The 25,305-nt window shown below is 39.3% G+C and overlaps 1 protein-coding gene across 2 annotated transcripts in view; it reads right to left on the reverse strand.

Moving 5' to 3' along the window:
- The window catches only part of NEBL (nebulette), a gene marked incomplete at its 5' end in the record, with an annotated part of 331,363 nt that overhangs the window by 133,861 nt on the left and 172,197 nt on the right, over positions 1-25,305 (reverse strand). For both annotated transcript variants that reach the window (XM_082854898.1, XM_082854897.1), the window contains one exon: positions 24,377-24,484. In XM_082854898.1, coding sequence (XP_082711024.1) covers positions 24,377-24,484 — 108 coding nt within the window. The remainder of the gene's footprint in view (positions 1-24,376; positions 24,485-25,305) is intronic.

A 25,305-nucleotide genomic window follows, 5' to 3' on the forward strand; every position in this document is an offset into this window, starting at 1 on the left:
GTGCCCCAGTCCAGGAGGACCCCACATGCCGCAAAGCAACTAAGCCCATGCGCCACAACTACTGAGCCTGCGCCCTAGAGCCCGCGAGCCACAACTACTGAGCCTGCGCTCTAGAGCCCGCGAGCCACAACTACTGAGCCTGCGCTCTAGAGCCCGTGAGCCACAACTACTGAGCCCACGTGCCACAACTACTGAAGCCCGTGCGCCTAGAGCCCGTGCTCCACAACAAGAGAAGCCACCACAGCGAGAAGCCCGCGCACTGCAACGAAGAGTAGCCCCCGCTCGCCGCAACTAGAGAAAGCCCACACGCAGCAACGAAGACCCAACACAGCCAAAAACAGATAAATAAAATAAATAAATTTATAAATAAATAAATAAAAACTGTGTCTTCTCCTGGCTTCTGTTTCGAATTTACCTAATTCTCTGTCATCTCACGAGACCCATCTTGTCTTGTTTGTCTTCTTCTACCAGACTCTAAAGGCTGGAGAGCTTGGGGCTCGGTTCTGGCCCCTCTTCTCATCTCTACCCTTTTTTTCTAGGTGACCTCAGAAGTTTTCCGGGATTTGAAATACCACATGTACCATATAAGGTCTGATGACTCTCTCCAATTTATACTTCCTTCCCGGCCTCTCCCCTGAGCTTCATGACACAGCGAGAAAAGCTTAATGGCTGCCCCCACATGGAAGCTCATATCCAACCGAACAGAATTTCTGTCTTCCACTTGTTCCTCCCCTAGTCTTCCTCATTTAAGTTAAATGGCCACACCATTCAATCATTTGTTAGAACCAAAATTCTGGGAGACGTCTTTGTATTCTCTGCTCCTTCATTCTCAACATCTGTTCTTCAGCATAAGGCTGAAGGAGCCCTACCTCCAAAGTAAAACTTGAAATGGTCCTCTTTTCTTCATTTCCATTGCCACCAGATTAGTCCAAACCACCATTATCTCACCCATCCCCCATAATTATTCCCTGTGTTCATTCTTGGCCACATACAATCCGTTTTTTCCACCTATCAGCCAAGGTTATCTTCTTGAAAACGTAAATCAAATTGGGTCACACCCCTACTTTAAAACTTTCAACGGCTTCCATTATAGCTACAGTAAAGTCCCCGCTCTGTATCGTGGCCCTGCCTAGTCTCTCTTCTGACATCCTATACCACCTCCCCCTTTGCTCTCTCCAGCCTTCTCTTCATGCCTACAACATACCAAACTCCTTCCTACTGCAAAATTTCTACACTAGCTACTCCTTTGCCTTCAGCCTAAATAGATGTCCTCTCCTTAGAGGTGGACCAAGCAAATACTCACAAGGAAGACAAAATCCTCCTTGCAATGGTTCTGAGCCTCCATCAGCGCAGAGAAGCATATGTGACCCAGGCTCCAAAAGCTATACCATAGGGCTTGCCTAGAATGATTCAACTGGAAAACGTTCAAAGAGGCAATACTACATGTCCATTAGAGATCTGGAACATTTTAACCCGCCATCTCTGCTACGTGAATAGTGATAGCTTTGCCTTCCACATATGAGACACAGAAACAAAAATCTGCACCTTCACCCCAGTTAATCATGGAAAATAAGTACTATTTGGGCTTTGAGAAAGGACACTATAACTCTGCGCAAGTAATTCCTTTCAAATTCACACCTAAGTCGTTCATAATTCTCTCAACCCTTTCTTTCCCATAAGAAAAAAATTAATTCCCTGGCATTCCAGCTTAAAATCAGCTAAGCAAAATTTCACTGGGAAGATGTTGCTTAAGCATGACAAAGACACACCATAATTCTCAATCTCTTCCAAACAACTGGTAGATTTTAAATTCCTGGCCAATGGGATGCAAAAAAAAGAAATCTTTCACACATCTTTAAACTACAGAACTGATATTTCAGAATCAACTCTGTTTATTCTTGTCCTTCCATGAACTGTTAACATCGGGAGCTGGACATTTACCAACAAATAAGTTTATAAATCAAGAAAAAAAACTTTTTCAGTTGAACCTAATAACTAGACAATGCAGAATCAGAACTATAAAGAGATCAAAGAGAGATTTTCCTCCAGACTAACAAAGGTACAGGGTGGGGGTCAGTAGATCACCAAGCAGTGAGGACTGTCAACCCCTGTGCTTCACAGCAGTGTCCCGGAAATGTCCAGGCCTCCTCTCGGAGGCTCCTTAGATTTCTCAGGGAGGCTGGACCCCAGATACCAGGTTTTCCAGCCTGAGAAAGATCCCAGAAGTCAGAATCTCCTGAGATGACACAGACAAGCATATCAACAGTGACCATGAAGGGCTGGAAATTGGAACCCTTCCCCTCTACCCAATCCCCCACCATTCTGTCATCCTTTACATTCTCGCGTGCACCCTTAAAAAAGCCAAAAGAAGCCCTGTTCTAACTGAGCCAAGTATTTCTAGAGGTCAACCTCAAGCTAAAATAAAGAAATAAATAACAATGAAATAGAATATTTCTTACAAAAATTATTTCATTACTAATAGCATGTTTTTTATACTGGCAATATATTAGAATAAATGCTCTTTGTGAAAACTGCTACATATTCTAAAATACATACTCTGTTTTCTAAAATGTCACATTGCCAATTAAAGACTTGTAACTCACCTCTACTAAATACTGTTAAATAAAACCATTTTATTTGTCAATATTAGCGCTTGTGCTATTTCTGTGCATGCCTTTTCTAGTCAAGGAAATTTTGTTAAAAGGACAAAAGTTGAAAACTGTAACCTCAGCAATCACTAACTTTGGGGACTTATCCCCTGGTACAAATGTTCATGCATATGCATATTTTTATCACATACTCAGACAGATGCCCTTGCATTGATTTGAATACTTGCATAAATATTAATGTGTACAAATGCTTGCATGCAGAAAACCCATTTAAGAAATATCCAATTGCATAGATTAGGAACATTAGATACTAACTGTATTAACACTTCATAAAATACATGCACAAGTTTGCATGACAGAAAAAAAAGGCACAATCCATTGGAAGAGGCCAGATTCTCTTAACATGTTTGCCATTTTGTAGGTGTCAACTGGGAATTTACACCAACTATTTGAAGCCTTTAGGTTACTTAAATAATTCACTATTTACATGCATCTCTCCTGGTTTGAAAACTAAACTTCCCTTTTACAGAAAATTTATAAACTGTTAGCCATGATCCCAAAAGGACGTGTCAATTTTTTAAGTCACTAAATGGCCTCGGAAACTTTTTCAAAAAGAATATGACTCAAAAGTAATTTTCACAAAACATCACTCTCAAAACTTAGCTGTATACCATTACATTATACATCTGATTCATTCTTAGAGGTGGCAGGTAAATGTAAACTTTAAGAAGTACACACACACACACACACACACACACACACACACACACACACACACACACAAATACACCAAAGCCCCTGGTTTAGTCAATTTGGATACAGCACAACCGGCAGTTGGCTGCTCCTGTCCTCGACCCAGCTTCCATTTTCCAATGCAGACAGGGCTAAACTTCTTATCTGAGGGAGATGGGTGATGAGGAAGTAACTTCCGTGTGACCATTTGGGACTTCTCAGTTCAATATATGGCCAGCGGGGTACGCTTTAAGTTTCACTTTATTTTTGTACTTTTGGACAGCACAGCTTAATTTTAAAATATTTCTTCGTTAACTCTGACCAAAAATCAAGTCTGCATTTTACACTTGGACTTCTTGTATCCTCTTTATCATATTATTGCAAGATCTCACTGCCCACTTTAGATTGGACATTAGTCTCACCTGTGACTGAGCCAGACCTAAGAGACAGGTCCACAGTCAAAACAAAGGACAGAGAAAGAGTTCTCAACCCAAAGTATTCCTTCTTCTCCCTGAAACCCAGAGTCAGCTCTTATGAGAACATGGCGAGCATCTTAGAGGCTAAGGGGACACACAAAGCATTTGGCACTTTTTCTGCCTCTCCTAGAAGGACAGACTTTTGATAAAAGGCTGTATGGCAGGAACTGACCATGGCCGCTAATACCCATTTTTTGCATTCCTCCTTGGCATACCACTACTCAGTATTTCCAGCCCCCAGCAGTCAAATGAGTTCACAGGACTGAATTCTGGCCTGTGAAACATAGATGGATGTGATGTACACAACTTCCAGACCAAGCCCCTAACACCCCTTATGACTCACCATGGTTCCTCTCTATGGCTGACTGCATGCCAGATGTAGCTCACCTAGTGGAGAATTCCAAGGTCCAGGCAATAGCAGAGACACTACATAGAAGGGGCCTGGATCACTGAATGACTCCACGGAGCAGAGCCCTTAAGCACCCCACCCCCACTACCACTGCACTGGCCTTGTATGTGAGAGAGGGATCAACTTTATTGTGCTCAGATCTGAGGATTGTTTATTTCAACAGCTAATCTATTCTGATTCATATAAGGTGTAACCACAGCACATACAACATCACTAACGTTTCCTTAGTAGACAAATCTTTAAGACATTGCAACACATCTCTCCTAGGAGCCAAATGGGAGGAGAGGAGATCAAGGAGTGTGGCAGGACAGGTCAGGGCCTTGTGAAAGTCTGAGTGGAAATGAATCCGGAAAAAAACTTACATGCTGTGCATCAGTGAAGTAAAGGGCTACACAATTTCACTGATTCATTAAAACATGTATTGCATGGTAACACATGCCAGGCACAATGTCTGGTGCTGAGGTTAAAAATATGACTGGCCACATGCCCTGAGCTCAAGGAACCACAGTCTAGCTGACTGGGGAGAAAGAAAATAAAATCAGTTCTTCGCCAAAGTGTGGCAAATGCTATAAAAGTCGCCCGGAGGAAGCAGCTACAATCCCCTCTCAGATGCGGATTTTGTGTAATACACGGCTTGGGTATCCGTAACAAAGGTCACAAAACAAATTCATTTCTGGATGAAAAATCACAGAAAGTTTTGAATCTGCCAAGACTGTGCTAAACATGACAGACATCAACTGTGAGCATACCAGCGATTCTAATATTAACTAACGCTGCAGATGATCCCTGGCATCTCTTCATCAAAGTCGCTAAGCACCACACAGCAAAACGGAACTGCAGGTGCCGCCCTCCCCCACCCCCGCCCCCGCCAGGTGAGCAAGCCCACTGCAGCAACCTGCCTTAAAATACCCCTATCACCTGGACATCGCACCGTGGACACCGACGGACCTCCTCCTGCAGATCAAATACTGAATCTGGAATCTGTGCCTTCTGATGAAGCAGAAGCAGAGTTTAAGCGTTAGTTTCAACCCTTTTAAGTTAACATACAGAATTCCAGCAGAAACACGGGTTTTCCTCCATCCTCCATCCACCTCCTCCATCCTATTTAAAAGCTCGCCCTTAAATAACCCTGATGTTTATCATAATGCTTGTGAGGAAGTAAAACACCATTAGGGATTGGTGTAAAAACCTTAGAGTTCTGAGCCTAAACTGGGAAACAATTCATTTGCGAACGTATGTGCTGTGCTGAGCTGCGTTAATGAGATTTTTTTTTCTCCTTGAACACATGAGAATCATTAAATCGGTATGCATACTGTCATTGAAACGACCACCTTCTACACTTATCAATGAAAATTCCATAACAGACATTAGCTCCCAGGAATATTTTGCAACATTGTCTAATGAAGATGTTTTATACAAAACTATGAGTGACCATAACCAAAATAATCAAAATAATACTTCAAGGATATCCAAATAAAATAAACTGTCATAAACGGTAATAAATTTGAAGATTGGAAATACTGTTCCTATTTCCACAAAAACAAAATGAAGTGACTCTTTAAACATTTTCATGCCAAGATCTTTTCTCAATTTTCAGTTTATTTCACAATAATAACAAAACTATCTGTCACTGAGCACTATGCCAAGTGCTAATATTTAATTCTCATAATTATCCTACAAGTGAAAGTATTTTTTAAAATTAATTTTATTTTTGGCTGCGTTGGGTCTTCATTGCTGCATGCGGGCTTTCTCTAGTTGTGGCGAGCGGGGGCTACTCTTCATTGCGGTGCGCGGACTTCTCATTGCGGTGGCTTCTCTTGTGGCGGAGCACGGGCTCTAGGCGCGCGGGCTTCAGTAGTTGTGGCTCGCGGGCTCTAGAGCGCAGGCTCAGTAGTTGTGGCACAAGGGCTTAGTTGCTCTGCAGCATGTGGGATCTTCCCAGAAAAGGGATCCAACCCGTGTCCCCTGCATTGGCAGGCGGATTCTTAACCACTATGCCACAGGGAAGTCCCAAGTTAAAGTATTTTGTAATTTCCATTTTACAGATGTGGAAACTTAAGATACAGTGAAATAAATGAAGCAGAAACCTTTTATGACTCTATTTTCTAGAGAAATAGAGGTAATAAAAGATGCTGTCATTTGAACCCCAGTCTTTTCTGCCTCTAAAAATCAGCTCTTAAGGCCCAAAGTTCTGCTGAGTACAGAAGCTAGGAAACAGCAGGTAGTGATGATGAAATAGGTACAGGCAGAATCCAACCTCAGGTCGGCTTGTCTCTATGGTTCATGTCTTTCCTGTCCCGAGTCACATCGTTAACTGTGTCCATTCCCCACTTCACTTTACAGTTAGATCTGACCTAAAAGCAAGAATTAAGTGAGAGCTTAAATCTGATTGACAGCTTCTTCTCTAGTCTACAAACATTCCAAAAGCAGAAAGCCAGCTGCCTCTCCCTTGGCATGTTCCCACTGAATCCAAATAAATAATGCAGTGTTTTCTGTGTTTTAATTTTCTTCAGGATTACTGTTCATTATGGTTTAATTTCTGCCTGTTGTAATTATTGCCTATTCTGTCCTTCAAAATGACCTTGTCATCCAACATTGTTCAACAGACTTGAACATTCTCCCACTTTCTGAATAAGGTTAGGTCGCTTCTTTTTCAGGGCCATAAACATCAGCTCATCTCGAATATTCTTTTTAAAAGAACAAAACCATACAGAAGAAGAAAACTGGATCTTTCATAAATAACAGAGGGCTTTTTGCCTGGTATTAATCCCCATTTCAAAATATAACACTTTGGGATCCTCAGGAATAATTACCACCACTTGGCTTTCAATGTGTGATCTGGAGGGATTTCAGAGAGCATCTGGCAAGTACAGAGCAGCCCAGTGATGTACACCGGCATCTCCTCCTCTACACACGCATCTCCCTGACTCTCTCAAGCCAGACTACACTGCTTTCCCTGGGTTTCTATTACATTTTAATAAAATTATAAAAAGCCAAAAAGGAAAGCCAATCATCCCTCCATGTACCCATCTCCATAGACAGAGCCTGATTTCACATTGTTATTTAACAGTGCCTTTCTCGTGCATCACACAAAGGGCTTTTCCATCAGGCTTTCACTGATCCTCTCAGCTTAAGCATAAATATTATCATTCCCGTTTGAGATGTAAGAGAAAGACGCATAATGATTGAGATATAAGTCTCTGCTGAAATAGGTCATTTTAAAAGTTGAAAGAGCCTTAAGACTTTATTCTATAATCCACATATCGTAGGAAGTTATTTCTTTTTTTTTCTTTTATTATTTTTATTTAGATATGTTTGGCTGCACTGGGTCTTCATTGCTGTGCCCGGGCTTTCTCTAGTTGCGGCGAGCAGGGGTTACTCTTTACTGCGGTGCACAGGCTTCTCATTGTGGTGGCCTCTCTTGTTGAGGAGCACAGGCCCTAGGCGCGCGGGCTTCAGTAGTTGCAGCACACGGCCTCAGTAGTTGTGGCTCAGTATTTGTGGTTCGCGGGCCCTAGAGCACAGGCTCAGTAGTTGTGGCGCATGGGGTTAGCTGCTCCGCGGCATGTGGGGTCTTCCAGGACCAGGGCTCGAACCCATGTCCCCTGCATTGGCAGGCGGATTCTTAACCACTGCATCACCAGGGAAGTCATGGAAGTTATTTCTTGCTTCTTACCCACATATCTTGCTACAACTCAAAACTAACTTCCTTTGCTTTTAACTAGGATCAAGTCCTCAATTTCTTACACACATAAAAACTGTCATTCAAAACTATTCAACTGCAAGGATTTCATTCCTTTGCATTCTGACTTGAGGAGCCAATGGTAAATCATCTCAGACAGGTATCCTTATAAGCTGACAGAAAAGATTATTTCCGGACAGTACCCTGAGGACAACAAGGACCCCAGGTCATCTCTTGGACCATCTATATGCACAACATAGTCATCTGTGCTGATTGATGTCTACGATCTCTGGCCTGTTGAATGAGCAAGAGGCAGTTACGTTTTCTGAGTTAAAGTTAGCTGCACTCTGGTTTGTCATCTGACGTTTGAAAACAAACAACAAAAGTTTAGGCTTAACCTTTATTAAAACGTAGTTAAGTTTACCCCAATTGCCAACAGTTTAGAAATGGAGATTTTCCTCTCCATATTCGTATGGAACTAATGTAGCACCTGCATGCAATGCGAAAGGCATACATACCTATATGGGTTTACACGCTCAGACCTACCAACCTGACATTGTGTCTGAGACTGGCCACACCCGGCTTGTATCACGGTTGGTGCGCGAACACACCTTTGCCCTATTTCCATACCATACCGACACCTGTGCTCGACATTTGTCATTCAAGTCTAAATCCATGCACCAAAAGTGCATAAGTGCTTTTATTTTTAATTGGCACAGCTTAAAAATACGGAGATACAAGAAGTCGTGATTTTGTTTTTGTTGTTCTGCAAAAGCAGAGCCCTACAAACACTAGTGTTACAATCACCACAGGACCAACAAGAGCCGGACGCAGGAGCTGCAAGATCCATGGTGAAAACTGCAGTGAAATACCACCCATACAAGGGCCAAGTTGACGACAGGACTAGATAAACCACTCCCAACATTTAGACAAACGATGACCCTAACGTCTAGTGCCATTCCCTTACTAAAAAATACCTTTTAGTTACTCCCCCAATCTTCAGGATAAAATTAGTATTTGCAGTTCCTCACATGCAGTTTCACTCTTGACTCCTTGTATACTCAGTTCCCTATGTGGGAAGTTTTCACCACCCACCACTCGCCATCACCTCTTCCTCCCCTGTCTCTGTCCTTATTCATTCTTACAAACTCATTTCATGCCACCTTCTTCCGTAAGCCAACTGTGACCATCACCACATCCCACCTAGGGCTGGGTTCCTGACTCTATGATACCCAAACCCCGAAACCTCATCTCTCTCCTAACAGGCTGTGCTGTGTGTTCTGGGCTGAGCGAGATCCATGCTTAGATCCTGTGTCCCCAGCTCCCAGCACAAAACCAAGCACAGAGCAGGCACCTTCAGAGGAAGGTAGAACAAGAAAGGTAAGTACATCCCGAAGTAGAATATGCATTAATCCTTAACCTCAAGTATCACATGAGTAAGTCCCACACTCGCACTGTCTGGGGCAATGCAGTGCCTTCCTGCACCCCAGCACATAAAGGAATGTTTGAATGGGAGATTCCACTCATCGGTGATAAAGCTCTGTTTCCGGTGGTAACAAATTTGAAACTTCTAAACTTGGTCCTAATATCACCATGTGGCCTCCAAAATGCCATTTAAGGATAAATGAACTGCTGCATTAACAAAAAGAAGTTCCTGGGAATTCCCTGGCGGTCCAGTGGTTAGGACTCGGCACTTTCACTGTTGTGGCCCCAGTTCAATCCCCGGTAGGGGAACTAAGATCCTGAAAGCCATGAGGCGTGCCGAAAAAAAAAAAAAAAAAACCAGAAGCTTACATCTTGGACATTTGCACTATGGTACAAGGGCTCCAGATATAACATATAAGCAACAATCCCAAAATTCTGGTGTAGAGAGAAAATTCAGCATTTTAAAGTCAGGAAAAAACCCTGGACTCAAACCTCCATTCTGTTCTTCACTGGTTGTATGCATTTAGGAAATTTATTTATTTTCTCTGGGCTTGTTTCATCCATGACATGAGGATAATGACAGCTATTTCTAGGGATTGCTGAGAAAAACAAATGAAATAACAAGTGTGAAGGACTGTGCCCAGCACAGAGTGAGCCCTTCATGAACGTTTGTCCCCAACCTCATCCTCCATTCAGGGAGGAGGCGTCATCTAAGCATAAACAGTGGTGCACAGTGTCACAGTGACTGACATTCTCATGCTTGAGTCCCGAACAGCTGATTGAGGATAAACCTGCCGACCGTTGTGTGCTTTATGGTGCAAGAAGCCAATCAGGTTTTCTCCAAAACCTGTACATTGTTTCCATATATGGAAATTGTGTTTTCATCTCATCTTTTCGTCATTTGGATGTGAAAATCTGTGTTTTCAAGACGCAGTGGCCCTTGTGTTGCTGGTAGCTAGTCAGGGGGATGAGGTATAAACCTAAGAACATCAGGGCCTTCAAATGTTTCCAAAACGCTCTATTCTGTAAGCTGGGTATTCTTTAAACTGTACATAAGTTTCCATAGACAGTTTTGTTTGTGTAATATATTTTACAATTTAAAAGGGGGGTGTAGTCTTAATACTGGGAGACTGAAATCAAGGTCACAGGCATGGAAATCCCGATGGCATTTACTATGGATAACTCATAAATATTTTGTGAAATGATGGATTTTTTTGAGCCTCTGATGATATTTTAGAGGATTTACAGTTTAATAATTAGGAGTCCTTTTTTAAATGCACCTCAAAAGTCTATTTCTGAATGACTGCAAATTTCAACAATGACCGTCAATGTAATTCAAAGAGTCATGCATCCAAAGAGAAGGGCAAAACAGGCTAGAGGTCAAGAGACCTTGGTTCTAGCTCCAATTATATTCCTGACAGTGTGGCAGAGTTGCAAGTTAACCTGCAAAGTATTCAGTAAACACAGACTCAATGTCAGGTGGTACTTTGTCTAACACCCTCATCTGGGGTAACTGCAAAATATAGGCTATTTTATGAAGACAGGCTAAAAGCTGCCAAATTGATACTGCCCCCCTCTTCTCGTGCCTTCTCTCAGGACATTCTTTTTTCCTTTTGGTCGTGCCATGCGAGGCATGAGGGATCTTAGCTCCCCCACCAAGGATCGAACCCACGCCCCTGCAGTGGAGGCGCAGAGTCTTAACCACTGGACCGCCAGGGAAGTCCCACTCGGGACATTTTCACAGTACTTAGTGATTTAACATGCCAAATGCCTTATCGAGCGAAACATAAATGTGAAATAAAGTTACGAAAACATTTACAATAAATGCCCAGGGGTGGACTGGAGCAACTTTTGGAGAAAATGAGGGAAATAAATGGTTAACTGCCAGCATACGCATTCATGCTGGAGGATGCAAAAAGGTTCACAGCAGTTGTTAAATTCATTTAGAGAAACTCACTTTATTTTTCCAACAGAGCTCTCACCAGCTAATCTGTATTACAACCTCCAGGAGTCAATATTCTCAGCAGGATCGAGATTCGGGCCACACTGATTCAGCTATTTAATCTTGCAAGAGAACGATATTTGGCAGGAAAAGACCCCACAGCACTGAGGGGACGTCCCAGAGGTTCGCTGTCAGCACAGACTGGGCCAAGAACACCGAAAGTGGAAACCAAATAGCACCAACTGATGTTTAGCAATTCATTTCAGTACCTCTGTACTCAAACACGTACATACACTCTACATATGTGTGCTAACGGACACATCACACGTTCATATATGGCTCTTTCAGATCCATATATTTTGCACCCAGTCATGAAAATTTTTTAACTCAGAACTATCGCTACAAAGGTTGGGAGTAGGGAGGAGATGAAGAAAAATGGCCATAGTTTTACTTTCAAAACCCTTCAACTTCTTAAGCACTGAAAACCAAAATAGAGAGGACATGTATCTGAACTTTTAAATGCATGCAAATATTTATATGTTGATCTTTTTAGCCATCCTGAAATTAATAAGCCAATCGATACTCTTCTATAGATGAGCACTTTTTACATTTTATATATAATACCATGGTTTGATAAATTTTTAATGATAGCTTCCGGAAGCCCATACTGACAGGCAAACAGGGAATAGGGAAAACAAACACAGGACACAGGAAAACTGAAAAACAAAACTGATAGCTCCTACTATACAAATGAACTGTAGGAATCACTGTTCAAGAAAATGATTCAGTAAAATTCTCCAAAAACTATTTTAAAACAATGCTGGCAAGGGTTCGATTTCTTTACCCCCCAAACCTGGTTAGTTATCCTTCTGATATTAACACAGTGTTTCCCTCTATCAAGCACTTATCACTGTGCTGCAAGTATCTGCTCACCTTTTATAGGGTAACCTACAAGCTCCATGAGGTCAAGGGTCATATCTATTTTATTTCTCATTAAATCCCCACCTCCTAGCAAAGTGCCTGACACAGAGCAAACACTCAAAATGTTTGTTAAATCAGCAACTGTTTTCAAAAGTAGTTTCTTTTGAAAAAGAAATAGGGGTGGGGGGGCGGGCACAGATTTACAGGTACACATTTGAAATCTGCACATTTGAAAACATGATACTCATCTTTCAGTAATCTTGCCTCAATCTACATTCCAGTGATGGTGTCTCTCTCTGCACTCTCACAAGCAGATGCGGGGTGTTCCTAACCTTACATTCATTCCTTTCTTCCTTTGCTCATTGCAGTGCCATGCCCCTCATTTGTGACTTTACGTTGCATTAAGCCTCTCCTTCTCCATGAAAGCCTTTCCCAAACACTTCACGCATTCTAGCTTGGGCATAAATGCATGCAAAAAGTGGTTTCTCATTTTTCTTCTGCAAGCTACAGGGGCTGGTGGAATGTGATGTCCACAGCAAATGTTTAATGTTTAACAAACATGCATATACACGTAAGGGAACAGTGAAGGCAACTTCTACTTCTATCATTATTTACAGTCAAAGCACTCTGTTCTGGAGGGTTCAAACATGTACAAGAAATGCTGCTTGCCCTCAAAGACCTATAATAATTATACAACAAAAGTAAATATTTAAATCATTTTGTTTGGGGAAATCAATTCTGTCTATCAAAAATAAGAAGTGTTAGGAAGAACAGAATGATATTTTTAGGTTTCTTTGTTTTATTCTTTCTTCTAAATCTATTACCCTTTTTCACAGTTTGCTAATAAACACAGGCAAATTCTGACACTTTCATAATTCTAAGGAGGCAATGACACAAAAGCTTAACTCAATTAAAAGTTGGCTTTGTTACAGTTAATACAGCCACAAGGGGAAAAATAAATCATAAATGCGAGCAAACAAAAAAATGATTGCTTCTTGTCCTTGGAAAAGTCTGGGGGTACTTTACAAAAGCAACAGGTCCTTCAAACAGAAATTTGGAGCTATCCTTTTACAAGCATCATTGCACATGATTCTGTACAGAAAAGGAAAAGCCTACAAAGCAGCCTTGACAATGGGGAAAGAAAAGAAAGCTAGAGTAGAAAGTATAAGCAAAAAATAAAGAAAAGCAATTTTCGTGACAATTCTTCTAGGAAAATGAAATGCAAATTAGAGAACATATCTGCATATGCTTGAAAAAGAAAAACATTCTTCTAACTTCCAGTCATGCAATTTTCTTTTAATTGTCTAAACTTGGCTTGGGTTACCAATGGTTTTAATTAAATCTCTGTATAATATCTCCCTTGACTCATGACCTCCTAATAAGTTAAAATGACGTTTGACTATGACACCTATTAACTGAAAAAACAACAGGTTTTAAACCTACCTCCAAAAATCCATTGAAATGATAATTGTGGCATAATTATTAATGATAGACACATGTGGGGACTCCACACATACATCTGTAAGATTCCTGTGTTTTCTTCAACATTTAGTATGTGCTCACGGTAGATACGTCCCAAGAGGTATAATAAAATCTGGAAGAAAATTCAGATACTTTTTAAGTTTTAAATCTGTATAATGTACTGGAAATTGAGACTTTTTTTTTAAAAAAAGCTAGTCTTTATTAGACTTGCCCTGTGGCATGGGAATATTTCTTTTCTATTGTCACACCTCTGCCCTCTTTTTTCTTCATATCCACCCAGGTCAAGCTGCCAGCACAGGACACGTGAAATCTATATTCTGAGCAACTGAGGCCTGGAGAACTTAAAAATATAATTACACCTGTGAGTTACCTTTGTTTCCATAAATGACCCTCGATGAAAACCACAAGTAAAAAGAGGCCTGAAAGGGCCAATTGGCCCTAATCCTTAATTAAGGATTGGAAAGAGGAACCAGACATTTTTTAAAAGATCGTTCGGTTTGAAAATAGGAAAAAATTTAAAAACTGAATGTGCACGTTTTCCTGGAATAGCAACAGGTGATACCATCTACCTCCACTAAAGACAATGGCTTATGATAGTAGCTTATGTGTCTAAGCATATCTAAAACATATGTTACTTATCTCAAAATTATCCTGTGATTTATGTAGATCATTTCTCATAATGCCCTGTTATGGACTGAATTGTGCCCCACCCCCAAATTCATATCTTAAAAGCCCTAATCCCCAATGTGACTGTATTTGAGATGGGGACCTTTAAGAAAGTAATTAAGGTTAAATGAGGTCACATGGGTGGCGTCCTGATCCAACTCAACTTATGTCCTTACAAGAAGAGGAAGAGACACCAGAAGTCTCCTTCTCTCGTGCACAGGCACTGAGGAAAGGAAAGCAGCCATCAGCAAATGAGGAAGAGAGCTCTCACCAGAGCCCAACCCGGATGGACCTTGACCTGGAACTTCCAGCCTCTAGAACTGTGAGTAAATAAATGTCTGCTGTTTAAGCCACACAGCCCACGATATTTTTCGTTCTGTCTGCCCAAGCAGACTACTGTAAGCCCTATTTTTTTCAGGTACTTGCTCATCAAAAAGAATTCCCTGGCTACGACATTTTAAAACAGGGGCAGTCCTTGCATTTCTAATATGATGAAATTCTTCAGTGCCACGTTAGAAACCAAACAGTCCTGCTTTACTTAGAGAATACTACTATAATCTTTGGAGAAAACTACAGAAGTCACTGAATATTTAAGTAAAAATAGGAGAAAGTGAAAAATAGGTGTTTATCAAGCAGCAGAAAAGGAAAAAAAATAACCAAATCAAAGCAATCTTAAAAGCTAAGAATGCTCTTTCAAAGAGCAGTTTAAAGAGAAAGAATGTGCAAAATGAGTCAATATTTTAAATATTATTATATTCATTTATTCAACACACATTTATGGAGCACCTGCTATGTGTCAAGCACTATTCTAGGCATTAGCAATTTTGTGTTGAAAGGACAGATTACTTCCCTACCCGACGGTGGCACATATCCTAGGAAAAGTTTAATTTGCCTAGACTGAGAAGTAGATGTGAACAGGAGGGAAGGGGGCAGGGCACAACCTTTAAAAGAACGATAGAGCCATTGGACAGGACAAAAACTGGTTAGAACCAACTAGGTCCAAGATGGTGGAAGATTCAACTTCCAGTGGACCTTGAGCCTCATTATACACTCATTGTAATACATTAGCATATGCTAAATGACACACCCACCAGCACCATGACGGTTCTGAGGCTGACCATAAAAGGCCAAAAAGTAGGCAGTGAACCAATTCCTGGAAATGTCTGCCCATTCCCCCAAACAGTTGGAATAATCCTCCCACCTGTTAGCCTACGAAATGACCCAGCCGATAAAAACTAACCACCCCATTTTTCAGGGCCTCTTGGCTTCTGAGATGGCCCACACTGTCTGTGGAGTGTGTTTCTCCCAAGGTCACTCTAGCCTTTTGAGACGGACCACATTCTGTCTATGGAATGTATATCTCTCTAAATAAATCCACTTCTTACCTATCACTTTGCCTCTCACTGAATTCTTTCTGCAATGAGACATAAAGAATCAGAGCTTCATTACGTCCTGAGACCAGGTGTGTGATCTCAATTAAAAGACAGTGGGTTCAAGTCCCAATCTGGGTTTTGGCTGAGTTCAAGTCCTGGCCTGTCAGTGCAAGTCCCAATCTGTCTGAGTTGTGTGGTTTCAGATGGAAAGGCAGACTCTTTAGTAAAAGAAAAAAAAAAAAAAGAAGAAGAAGAAATGGAGAAAACGACACCCTTAAAGGAATTCAGTCCTTTACTGAACAAGTATATTTAGGTAACTACTTTGTGCTAGAAAATGATGGAATGGAGGAAAGATCTGGGAGTTTTAAGGAAGAAAATCCATGTGATATCTACACAGATCTTAAAAGAGATGTTTGATTACAATCAACATAGAAAGGTTAGAACTCCTGTAATAATCTCTATTATAAGATGAAACTCACACAATGCTAGAAGGAGTCACTCCTCAAAGTCTCAAAATGGGTATGTTAATCAGTGGTAGTCCTGGGTAAGCCATCCCAGAGCCCGCAGCCTTGGGCAGAGTGAGAAGCCAAGGGAAGATCTGTTGGCACAAGAAGTCAATTCATTTGTTTATCAAACTTGGCTCCATGCTAGGCCCTGGGGCTAAAGAGAAAAAGACACAGCCCAGTCTTCATAGAGTTCAGTCCAGGAGGAAGATAGTTCATAATGCAACTCTAGAACCACAATGCCAGGGAGGCGAGAGGAAGAGCGAGGTCATGGGAGAAAAGACAACCTCTGAGCTGAGTATGGCTAGGGAGCGGGTACAATCAGCCTTCCAGACAGACGTTTGAAGTGGATCGGGCTCAGGGTCCAAGAGGGACCCCAGGCTGGAGATCTCAGCTGGCACTAAACCAGGGACAGCCTCATTCCACGCTAAAGGTTTTACACTTTAACCCGAAGGGGAGACATTGATAGATTTTAAGGAAGAGAGTGACAAGATCAGATGTGCACTTTAAGAAGCTTGAAAGAAACCACAAGGAGAACAGCTTACGAGGGAGCAGAGGCAGTAGAATGACAGGTGAGAACAGTCAGAAGACCATTCCCACAACCCAAGCAAGGGATAGGGAGGGCTAAATTAAGGATGTGACAAGAAAGGTAAAGGGCAAAGCATCATTCTTGGCGATACAAAACATAAATTGAAGAAGACATGGATAATCTTCATCTTCACAAAGTTAGAGAGGTAAAACACATACCACCTGAAATGTTAATTAAAACCAAAACGTGGAATGCAATGTGTGAAGTCGGTGCTACAGGTAACAGTGCTATTGTCAAAGTACTGTCATGATTCAGAGATTAGAAAGATCGCTACTCCTGGGGTCTGAATGTGTGCCTGGGATAAGGGGGTGGGAATGTAATTAACAGATAGTGTGAAATTGTTCCAAACCAGAGGAAAGACTCATGAAAAGCCCAGAACAGAGTAAATAGCCAGGCCTAAAAGAAATGGAAGAATAGTGTTGAAGGACAGTGAAAGATAAGGTGAAAAAATAATTTAGGAGCAGATTGTAGAGGGTCCTTAGAGTCAGAAATTAAGGAGTTTAGGAGATTAGACTTTATCCTACTCAAAGGGGAGGTCCAAGGGAAGTTTTTTAGCTGGTTATAATTAGGGTCATGATGAAAAAGATATTTTGAGTCCTCTGGTGACAGTGTTTAAGATACAATGGAAGGAGCTTAGAGAGCTTGAAAGGAGATAGGGCCAATTAGGAGACCCCTATAATAACTTAGGCAGGATAAGGGCCTGAACACAGCAGGATTGAAAAGAAAGGAATGGGCGGGGGGAAAGGGATTTCACAAAAGAAGGACCTTCAGAAATTGTTTGCTGAATCCTTAATCTCTGTTTCCAAAAAGAAGTCATACGTGTTAATTCTTTTATTATGGGGGCCCTTCCCAAACCTCCTCTTTAGACAATGCCATTTTACAATGAAAACTCTTGTACTTGCCACGCACAAGTAATTACTGGTCTGGGATGTATTTGTTTCTTTAAGTGACTGTGGCTAAAACACTGAGGATAAAAAGAAGAGATCAACCTCTGATGTTCTGCCCTAGATGGAAAAATAAAGCAAAACCAGGTGTAAGCGAAACCACGGAGTTAGATGAGAAAGGATGAAGAGGTAATTTTCCATACATTTTTCTCATGAATACTTTTATAAGTACTCCTCATAGAAATACTTTCCCTAAGGAGAGGCTGTTCAGAGGATTTAATTAGACTGGGTATGTCCAAGTGTTTTGAAACGAATAAACCATCCATACATGTGGTAGGTATTATGAGGAAAGTACATGTTATTGCCCTATCGAATATTGACATATTCGATCTCCGCTCTAAAGATTATGCTGCAGACCCTATTACTCAGCAGTGCATCGGAGTCACTGGTTGAGATAAGATGGGGATAAAGCATGGGCCATTAAGGTAACACATAAATTCACTCTGTGAGAATACTAGATTTCAAGGGCTTAAACTGAAACCCCTGACCTCATCACTAATCACCTATGTTAACCAGCCCAGTTATGAGTTAACTGAGTTAACCAGTTAACTGAGTTAACCAGCCCAGTTATGAGTTATAACAAACTGTCCGTTATAACAGGAATAACCATTCTCCTTTCAAACTACTTGGTGTACTAGATTTCACTACTCAAAATCAGAAGATTCCATATCAGTTTTTCATTAGTTATAAAACAGTCACGCTTCTTGTATGAGGAACAAAATTAACAATCTATTTCAATATGGAATGGTGTTTACCTTTCCCACCTTTAAAAGAAAAATCTTACGTTTGCTCAATATTAAAAAAAAAAAGAAAGAAAAACTCTATGTCAGTTGTTCGGGTTCATATAAGACCTAATTGCCTCATATACTATAATTTTGCTACCAGTTTACAATTAGCATGCATTTTTCATGCATGAGTTGACCCAATTACATAACAAATTTTGCCTTTGGGGATTTCTCCTGACTGCTTGTCTTCTGTCCACCATACAACTCAATTTCACACCATCAGCAGCTTGAACATGGCCACAGTCAGTCTCTGTCAAAATGATTTATTTAAATTACAAACAGAGACCAGATCCCCAGATAATCAACCCTACCCTCATGCTCACCCTTACACTCAACATAACTTTGAATCAAATCTTTTAATAGTCCATAGACACTGCTATTCAGTTATTAGGCCGTGTTTACCTCCAATAATCTAATATTTTTGAAGCTAACTCACAAAATCTCAGGGAACTAAATCAGCAGTATCCATGTGAGCTCATTAATGGGCACATAATTTATTTTGCATTCTAAGAAGTCAATGAAAAATTATGTACCTGTCTCAAAAAAGCTAAAAATAATTACATTTCAATATCAAATTACAGAGAGACTCTTTTCTATCATGTTAAAAAAAAAGAAAGAAAGAAAAAAGGCTTCAACCTGAACTTTTCCTATAAAGCAAGCAAGCATTTCTGGGTATGCTAACTGTGAAAATGGCAGTGAAAAGAGGTATTTGGGAAACAGGATAGATAACCGTACGGATAGATACTTACAGGGTAAGGGACAGAATACAGAGCAGATGAAAACACTATGGTCTGTATTGTCTGTGGGCCAGTGATCTAAGGAAAGGGAGTTCTAGAGATTCCCACTGAAGCCAACACACACAGGCACACACGCATGCATACATATACATACGCAGAAGTATTTCCTCTGTGAGTCAAGGCACAAATCTTAACAAATCACATAATGGTATACTTACCATTTCAGTCACTCTGTAAAATACAAGATTTTGTCATCTGGGTTTTTTTTTTTTTCCCCCTTCCCCTTCACACAATATTTCTCCACCACCTGAAATAAATTAGAAAATAAACATCTAGATTTTATCTACAGCACAAAGATTGTCAAAGTCTCTCGGGGTTGAACTTCATCATTTTATTTCACAATTTATCCACAGACTGTCTCAGTTAATTGAAAATACAGCTTATATTAGTGTGTAAACAGGCAAACTGAAACACATCAATAATCTTCTTCAGGCTGGACTGAGTCCCTTAGATGTCTGGTGGTGATTCTGCCTTGCTATCCTGCTGCAGATTCCCTGAATGTACTGATTATAAACTTGAAGGTGGTAACCGCATGAATTGGAGACAGCCTTTACAATTACCCACACAAGCTAGAGCTAGAAGGACAACGGAGAAAAGGCTTTTTTTAATGTTCAAATGCACAGGAATTCCTCAATTCGCATTTGTACGTTGTCCCTTAAGAACATTTTCCTAAAATATCACTAAGTAATGAGGGCGTACTAGGACATTTCTGCCATTTCTGAATTTATGACCTAGAATGTATGACCTAGGGAGGCGGGGTAAGCAATCAGACATCTTCTGGAATTTCATGGAAATTTTTTTTCTTTATTTTGGGAACCAGTTCTTTTTCTTTCCAACCATTCTGTAAATTGTGAAATCCTGCCTCTTTTCTTATTCTTTCTGCAGCTATACTAAGAGAGTAATATAGCAGAAGGATTTTAAACTGCAGCATTTAGTAAATCTCCAGGTTCAATGTATTGGCATTATAGACACCAAAAGAAAGAAGTTAAGGCTAAACCTGCTCTCACCCTTTTCATGACACACAATTTCAAATTTACAGTCGTATTTCATCCCACACCTCAGTAACATAAACAGACTGAGCAGGCATTTCCAAATGATTTCAAATCTTTGACAAATGAATATGAGAGCGTCTGGAAAATTTTCATAACACTGACACAGACACAAGCAATCAAAAATGCCCATTCATCTGTAACGTATTACCCAAAACACCTAGGAGTTGTCATTAAATCCACTGTTTTATGTCTTTATATTTTCCTTAGTCCAAAAGGTATTAAAGGCAGCTTAGAAGGATCCAGACAATATTCAAAGATAAACTAAAAACAAGTAAAAAAATGAAGCAAATGGAAAAATAAAGATCGCAAAGACCCTGACTTAGTTAACCCACCTACATCAACCCACATTAAACCTGGAGCTCAAATCTCATATCCCTTGTGATTTTCAGGATAAGCCCACTCCCTCCCAGCATCTCCAGCAGGAAGATGCTGGTGTCTCTTCAGTCTGACCTTCTTCCTCCCAAAACAGACACAATCTAGGCCACTGTCAAAAATTATCTGTCTGGATCTGGCCAATAAATTTCAGTGTTTGGGTTTATCTGAAAGCAATGCAGAAAACTAGACTACCCAGAGTACCACTTTTCAGATTAACTCAAGTTTCTTATGGAAAAAAGATCCTTGAGTAATATGGAAAACCTGTGAGGTCACAGGAAAATTCATGAAGTTGTAGCCTTACAAATGAATAATAAACTCAACAGAGCTCAGAATATTTAACAGCTTCCTTTCTTCAAGAGTAAATCCCTAACTCCTTGTGCACTGTTGGTAGGATCGTAAATTGGTGCAGCCACTATGAAAAACAGTATAAAGGTTCCTCAAAAAATTAAAAATAGAACTACCATATTATCCAACAATTCCACTTCTGGGTATATATCCAAAGGAAACAAAAATACTATCTCAAAAAGATATCCGCACTCCCATGCTCATTCACAATAGTGAAGACATGGAAACAACCTAAGTATCCATCAATGGATAAGTAGATAAAGAAGTTTTGAGATATATGTATGTATGTGTATACACACACACACACACACACACACACACACACACACACACACACTGGAATATTATTCAACCATAAAAAACAAGAAAATCCTACCACTTTCAACTATATTGATGGACCTTGAAGGCATTATGCTAAGTGAAATAAGTCAGAGACTTATTGACAAATACTGTATGATCTCACTTATATGTGTAATCTAAAAAACAAAGAAACAAAACACATACCAAACTCATAGGAAAAAAGATCAGTTTTGTGGTTACCAGAGGGGTGGAGAGAGGGAGAACTGGAGGAAGGTGGTCAAAAGGTACAAACTTCCAGTTATAAGATAAATAAGTATTAGGAATGTAATGTACAACATGATGATTATACGTACAACTGCTCTATGATATACAGGAAACTTGTTAAGAGAGTAGATCCTAAGAATTCTCATCACAAAAAGAATTTTTTTTTCTTTTCTTTTTATTGTATCTACTTGAGATGACGATGTTAACTAAACCTACTGTGGTAATCACGTCACAATATATGTAAATCAAACCATCACGCTGCACACCTTAAACTTACACAGTAATGTATGTCAATTATTTCTCAGTAAAACTGTTAAGAATAAATCTCTAACAGTAATATTATGACATCTGTATTTTCTAACTGCTATCCAAATAGTAATACGCCTCATCACAGCTAAAAGAACTACTTATAAGACTGCTATCTATGGCTGCTAACATCAAGAAAGTGGCACAAATTTTTTTTTAAAGATGTTATCTAATTTAAATACTTCTAAAAATCAGCACTGTCTATATTACAGGCTTAATCTAAATAGTATTTTGCATATACTGCTATGCATATGATAAATATAGATTTATACGTACCTGGGTTATAATGGTTTTTTGCATAATTAAGAATGGATCTGCAAACAGCCTCTGGTATTGAATAAAATGTATATTCCTGCTAATGATAAAGGTTGGTGAAATGATCAGTTCTTTTCTTATTAAATATGAATAATGACTTAATTTGAATATAAATTAAAAGGCTTACCTTTGAATCAACTGCAATCCTTACGTTAGCTGTCATGTAGATGTCTTAAGTAGAAATGTTTAGTTCTTTTTGAAATAAATTTGTGATAGTTGAAGATTTATGATGTAACTTTGTTTTATGCAGCATTATTTTTATTTTTTAAAAAAGCTTCTCCAAAAGTAATCCAAAAAAAGAAACATTACTGAATGTAAGTGCCAGTGGGACATATCTCTAATTTGTATTTTAAAAAACAAAAATAGGGTTTTGATTTAAGGAAAGAAATGAAGGGGAAGAAAGACGATGGACTCAATCTTCAGTATTAATGATTAGTGGGGTTGTTAGGATGGGGTAGAAAAACTAAGGGACAAAAGCCATGAATCCTTAAAATTCAACCCTTTCTCTTCAAACAAAAAAGTCCTTACTGAAATAAAATGTCCATTTAAAGAGCAAACAATGGATAAACCTTAGGGAATACGGCAAAACAAAGTCTCTGCTCTGCCTCCTCTCACTCCCTAAATAAATTTTTTAAATACTGAATAATTCTGTTTTTGAACTTCTGACACATAAAATTCTTTCTCAGATTATAGCCTATGATTCTATCTGCAAATTGTTACTATATATATGTATATTATTATGATGGCCAAATACCAGTGAGTTTAAAACAATCTGCTAATTAAAAATTTCCTAGAAATTAATGCTACGTAACTTAAAACATCTCGACACACAAATTTTGGTGATTGTACAAGTGACACACAAAATAGACTTCTCGTGAAAAATGGTATGCATCTTGCATATTTGCTCATACTTTTATATCACGTACACAGTTGTTGATTTTCATTCATATTTCCTCTTGAATACCTAACACTGAGTTAATTTTTTTCTGGAAAAAAATTCATTTTGACGCACTTCATATAATACTTTAGAAGAAACATAATTACCACTTTTAATAAGTACTCAGTTAACAATTTTGGTCCCTAATATGTTTTGAACTTCTGTTAGTCTCAATTTTTCTTTTTCAAGAAAACACTATTACTGAACAAGACGCAGCTTTCAAATCCAAAGCAACTTCATAGGTAAATGTTTATTTCAGAAATTAGATGTAATATGCCATTTCAACAAATATCTGATTTAAAATATGAAATCTTAAATATACACAATTAGCAAATATGAGATTTCTCCAGATAGCTAACCTTATATGTATACATTGTATACTATCCCAGTGCAAACAATTAACTGATGGCTTTAATATTTACCTATACAAGTCCTATTTTGGAAAAATTCAAAAGCTGAGAATCATTCAAAAAGAAATAAGATGCTAAATTACAATAATGTCTTTTAATAGCAATATTATTATTTCTAAATACACAATTAATTTATCTAATTAAATTGATTTACTAAATAATTTACTAGATAAGTCAGTTTAATAAATAAATTAAAAGTGTATTCAGAAATATACAGGCATACCTCAGAGATATTGCATGTTCAGTTCCAAAACAGCTCAATAAAACAAATATCACAATAAAGCAAGTCCCATGAATTTTTTGGCTTCCCAGTGCATATAAAAGTTATGTTTATACTATACTGTCGTCTATTAAGTGTGCGATAGCATTATGTTTAAAAAAATGTACCTACCTTAATTTAAAAATACGTTATTGCTAAAAAATGCTAACCATAATCTGACAATACGGGGTTGCCACAAACCTTCTGTTTGTAAAAAAACACATTATCTGTGAAGTGTAATAAAGCAAAGCATGATAAAAGGTATGCCTGTAGTCACTGCTATTAAAGTGTTAGGTTCTCGGTAACTGTGATGAAATCAAAGGGAAGGAGTTTAAAAGGTTAACTTGGCATATTTTCTGAGGATACTGAGTACCGCTTGCATCCCATAGCAATAAGAACACTTCCAAGTTGCCCAATTTCACTTTCTCACCAGAAATACAAGTTAGGGTATTACATCACTGAACAAAAGGTCACCTACATTACTGATTTGTTCCTGAGTCCTCTTCAGCCTCTGTAGTTCAGGAGTGTCTGTAACAATGCTGAAGCCCCTTCCTTTGCTTTCTTCAAAATCTCTTTTGTACTTGACCTAACAGAAATAGAAGTGAAAGAAAGAAAGGAAGAAAAAGAAAAGTAAGCAAAAGAATCACAAATCCCACTCAGGATGGACGGGGGCCATATAAGCTGCTAAAACTGGAAGCAGAGTCTCCAGGAACAGCTCTGTTAGCAGGTGGCGCAGTGCATAGCTAGACTGCTTGGTTTGTGTTCCAGCAACCACTGTGTGACCTTAGGCAAGTTACTCAACCACTCTGTGCCTCGGTGGTCTCGTCTGTAAAATGGTGATGATAACAACAATAATAGTATTTAAATAATGCTATTTAGTAGGCTGAAAGATAAGATCAAGTGTCTTAATTCACATACCTAGCCCACAAGAAGCAAGCAAGTACTCCATAATAGTTATTATTATCATCATTAATAGTTATACTGAAACTGACAAAAACGTAGAAAAAGAAAGTTAAATTTGCTCCCATGGCTTGTCTTGTCAGTGACAAAGCATTATTTTGAGCCTGGACAGCACTATGGAGGAGGGAGACATACAACAGCAATAGCAGCCCAGTCCTAACAAAGTTTTCATTCTGTTTCATAAGGCAAAGCATATGGATATGATTACACAATGTTGTACTGCCAAACGTTGACTATGTAAATGCTTACGAAAATATTTATAGAACAGGCCACACCTAGAGATTAAAAGGCTTCAAGCGCATGCCCTTGGCATACTGTGTGAGGTACCTAAGTTTTTTTCAGTATTTAAACATATTTCTTTTCTAATTACAACCCAGTGAGGCTGAATTTTACAGTTTCCTCAGGGGATTGGAATAGCTAGTGCTTAATCTTACTAGGGCCCCACCT

The sequence above is a fragment of the Leucopleurus acutus genome (genome assembly GCF_964270905.1).
Source record: "Leucopleurus acutus genome assembly, chromosome: 1".
NCBI lineage: Eukaryota > Metazoa > Chordata > Mammalia > Artiodactyla > Delphinidae > Leucopleurus > Leucopleurus acutus.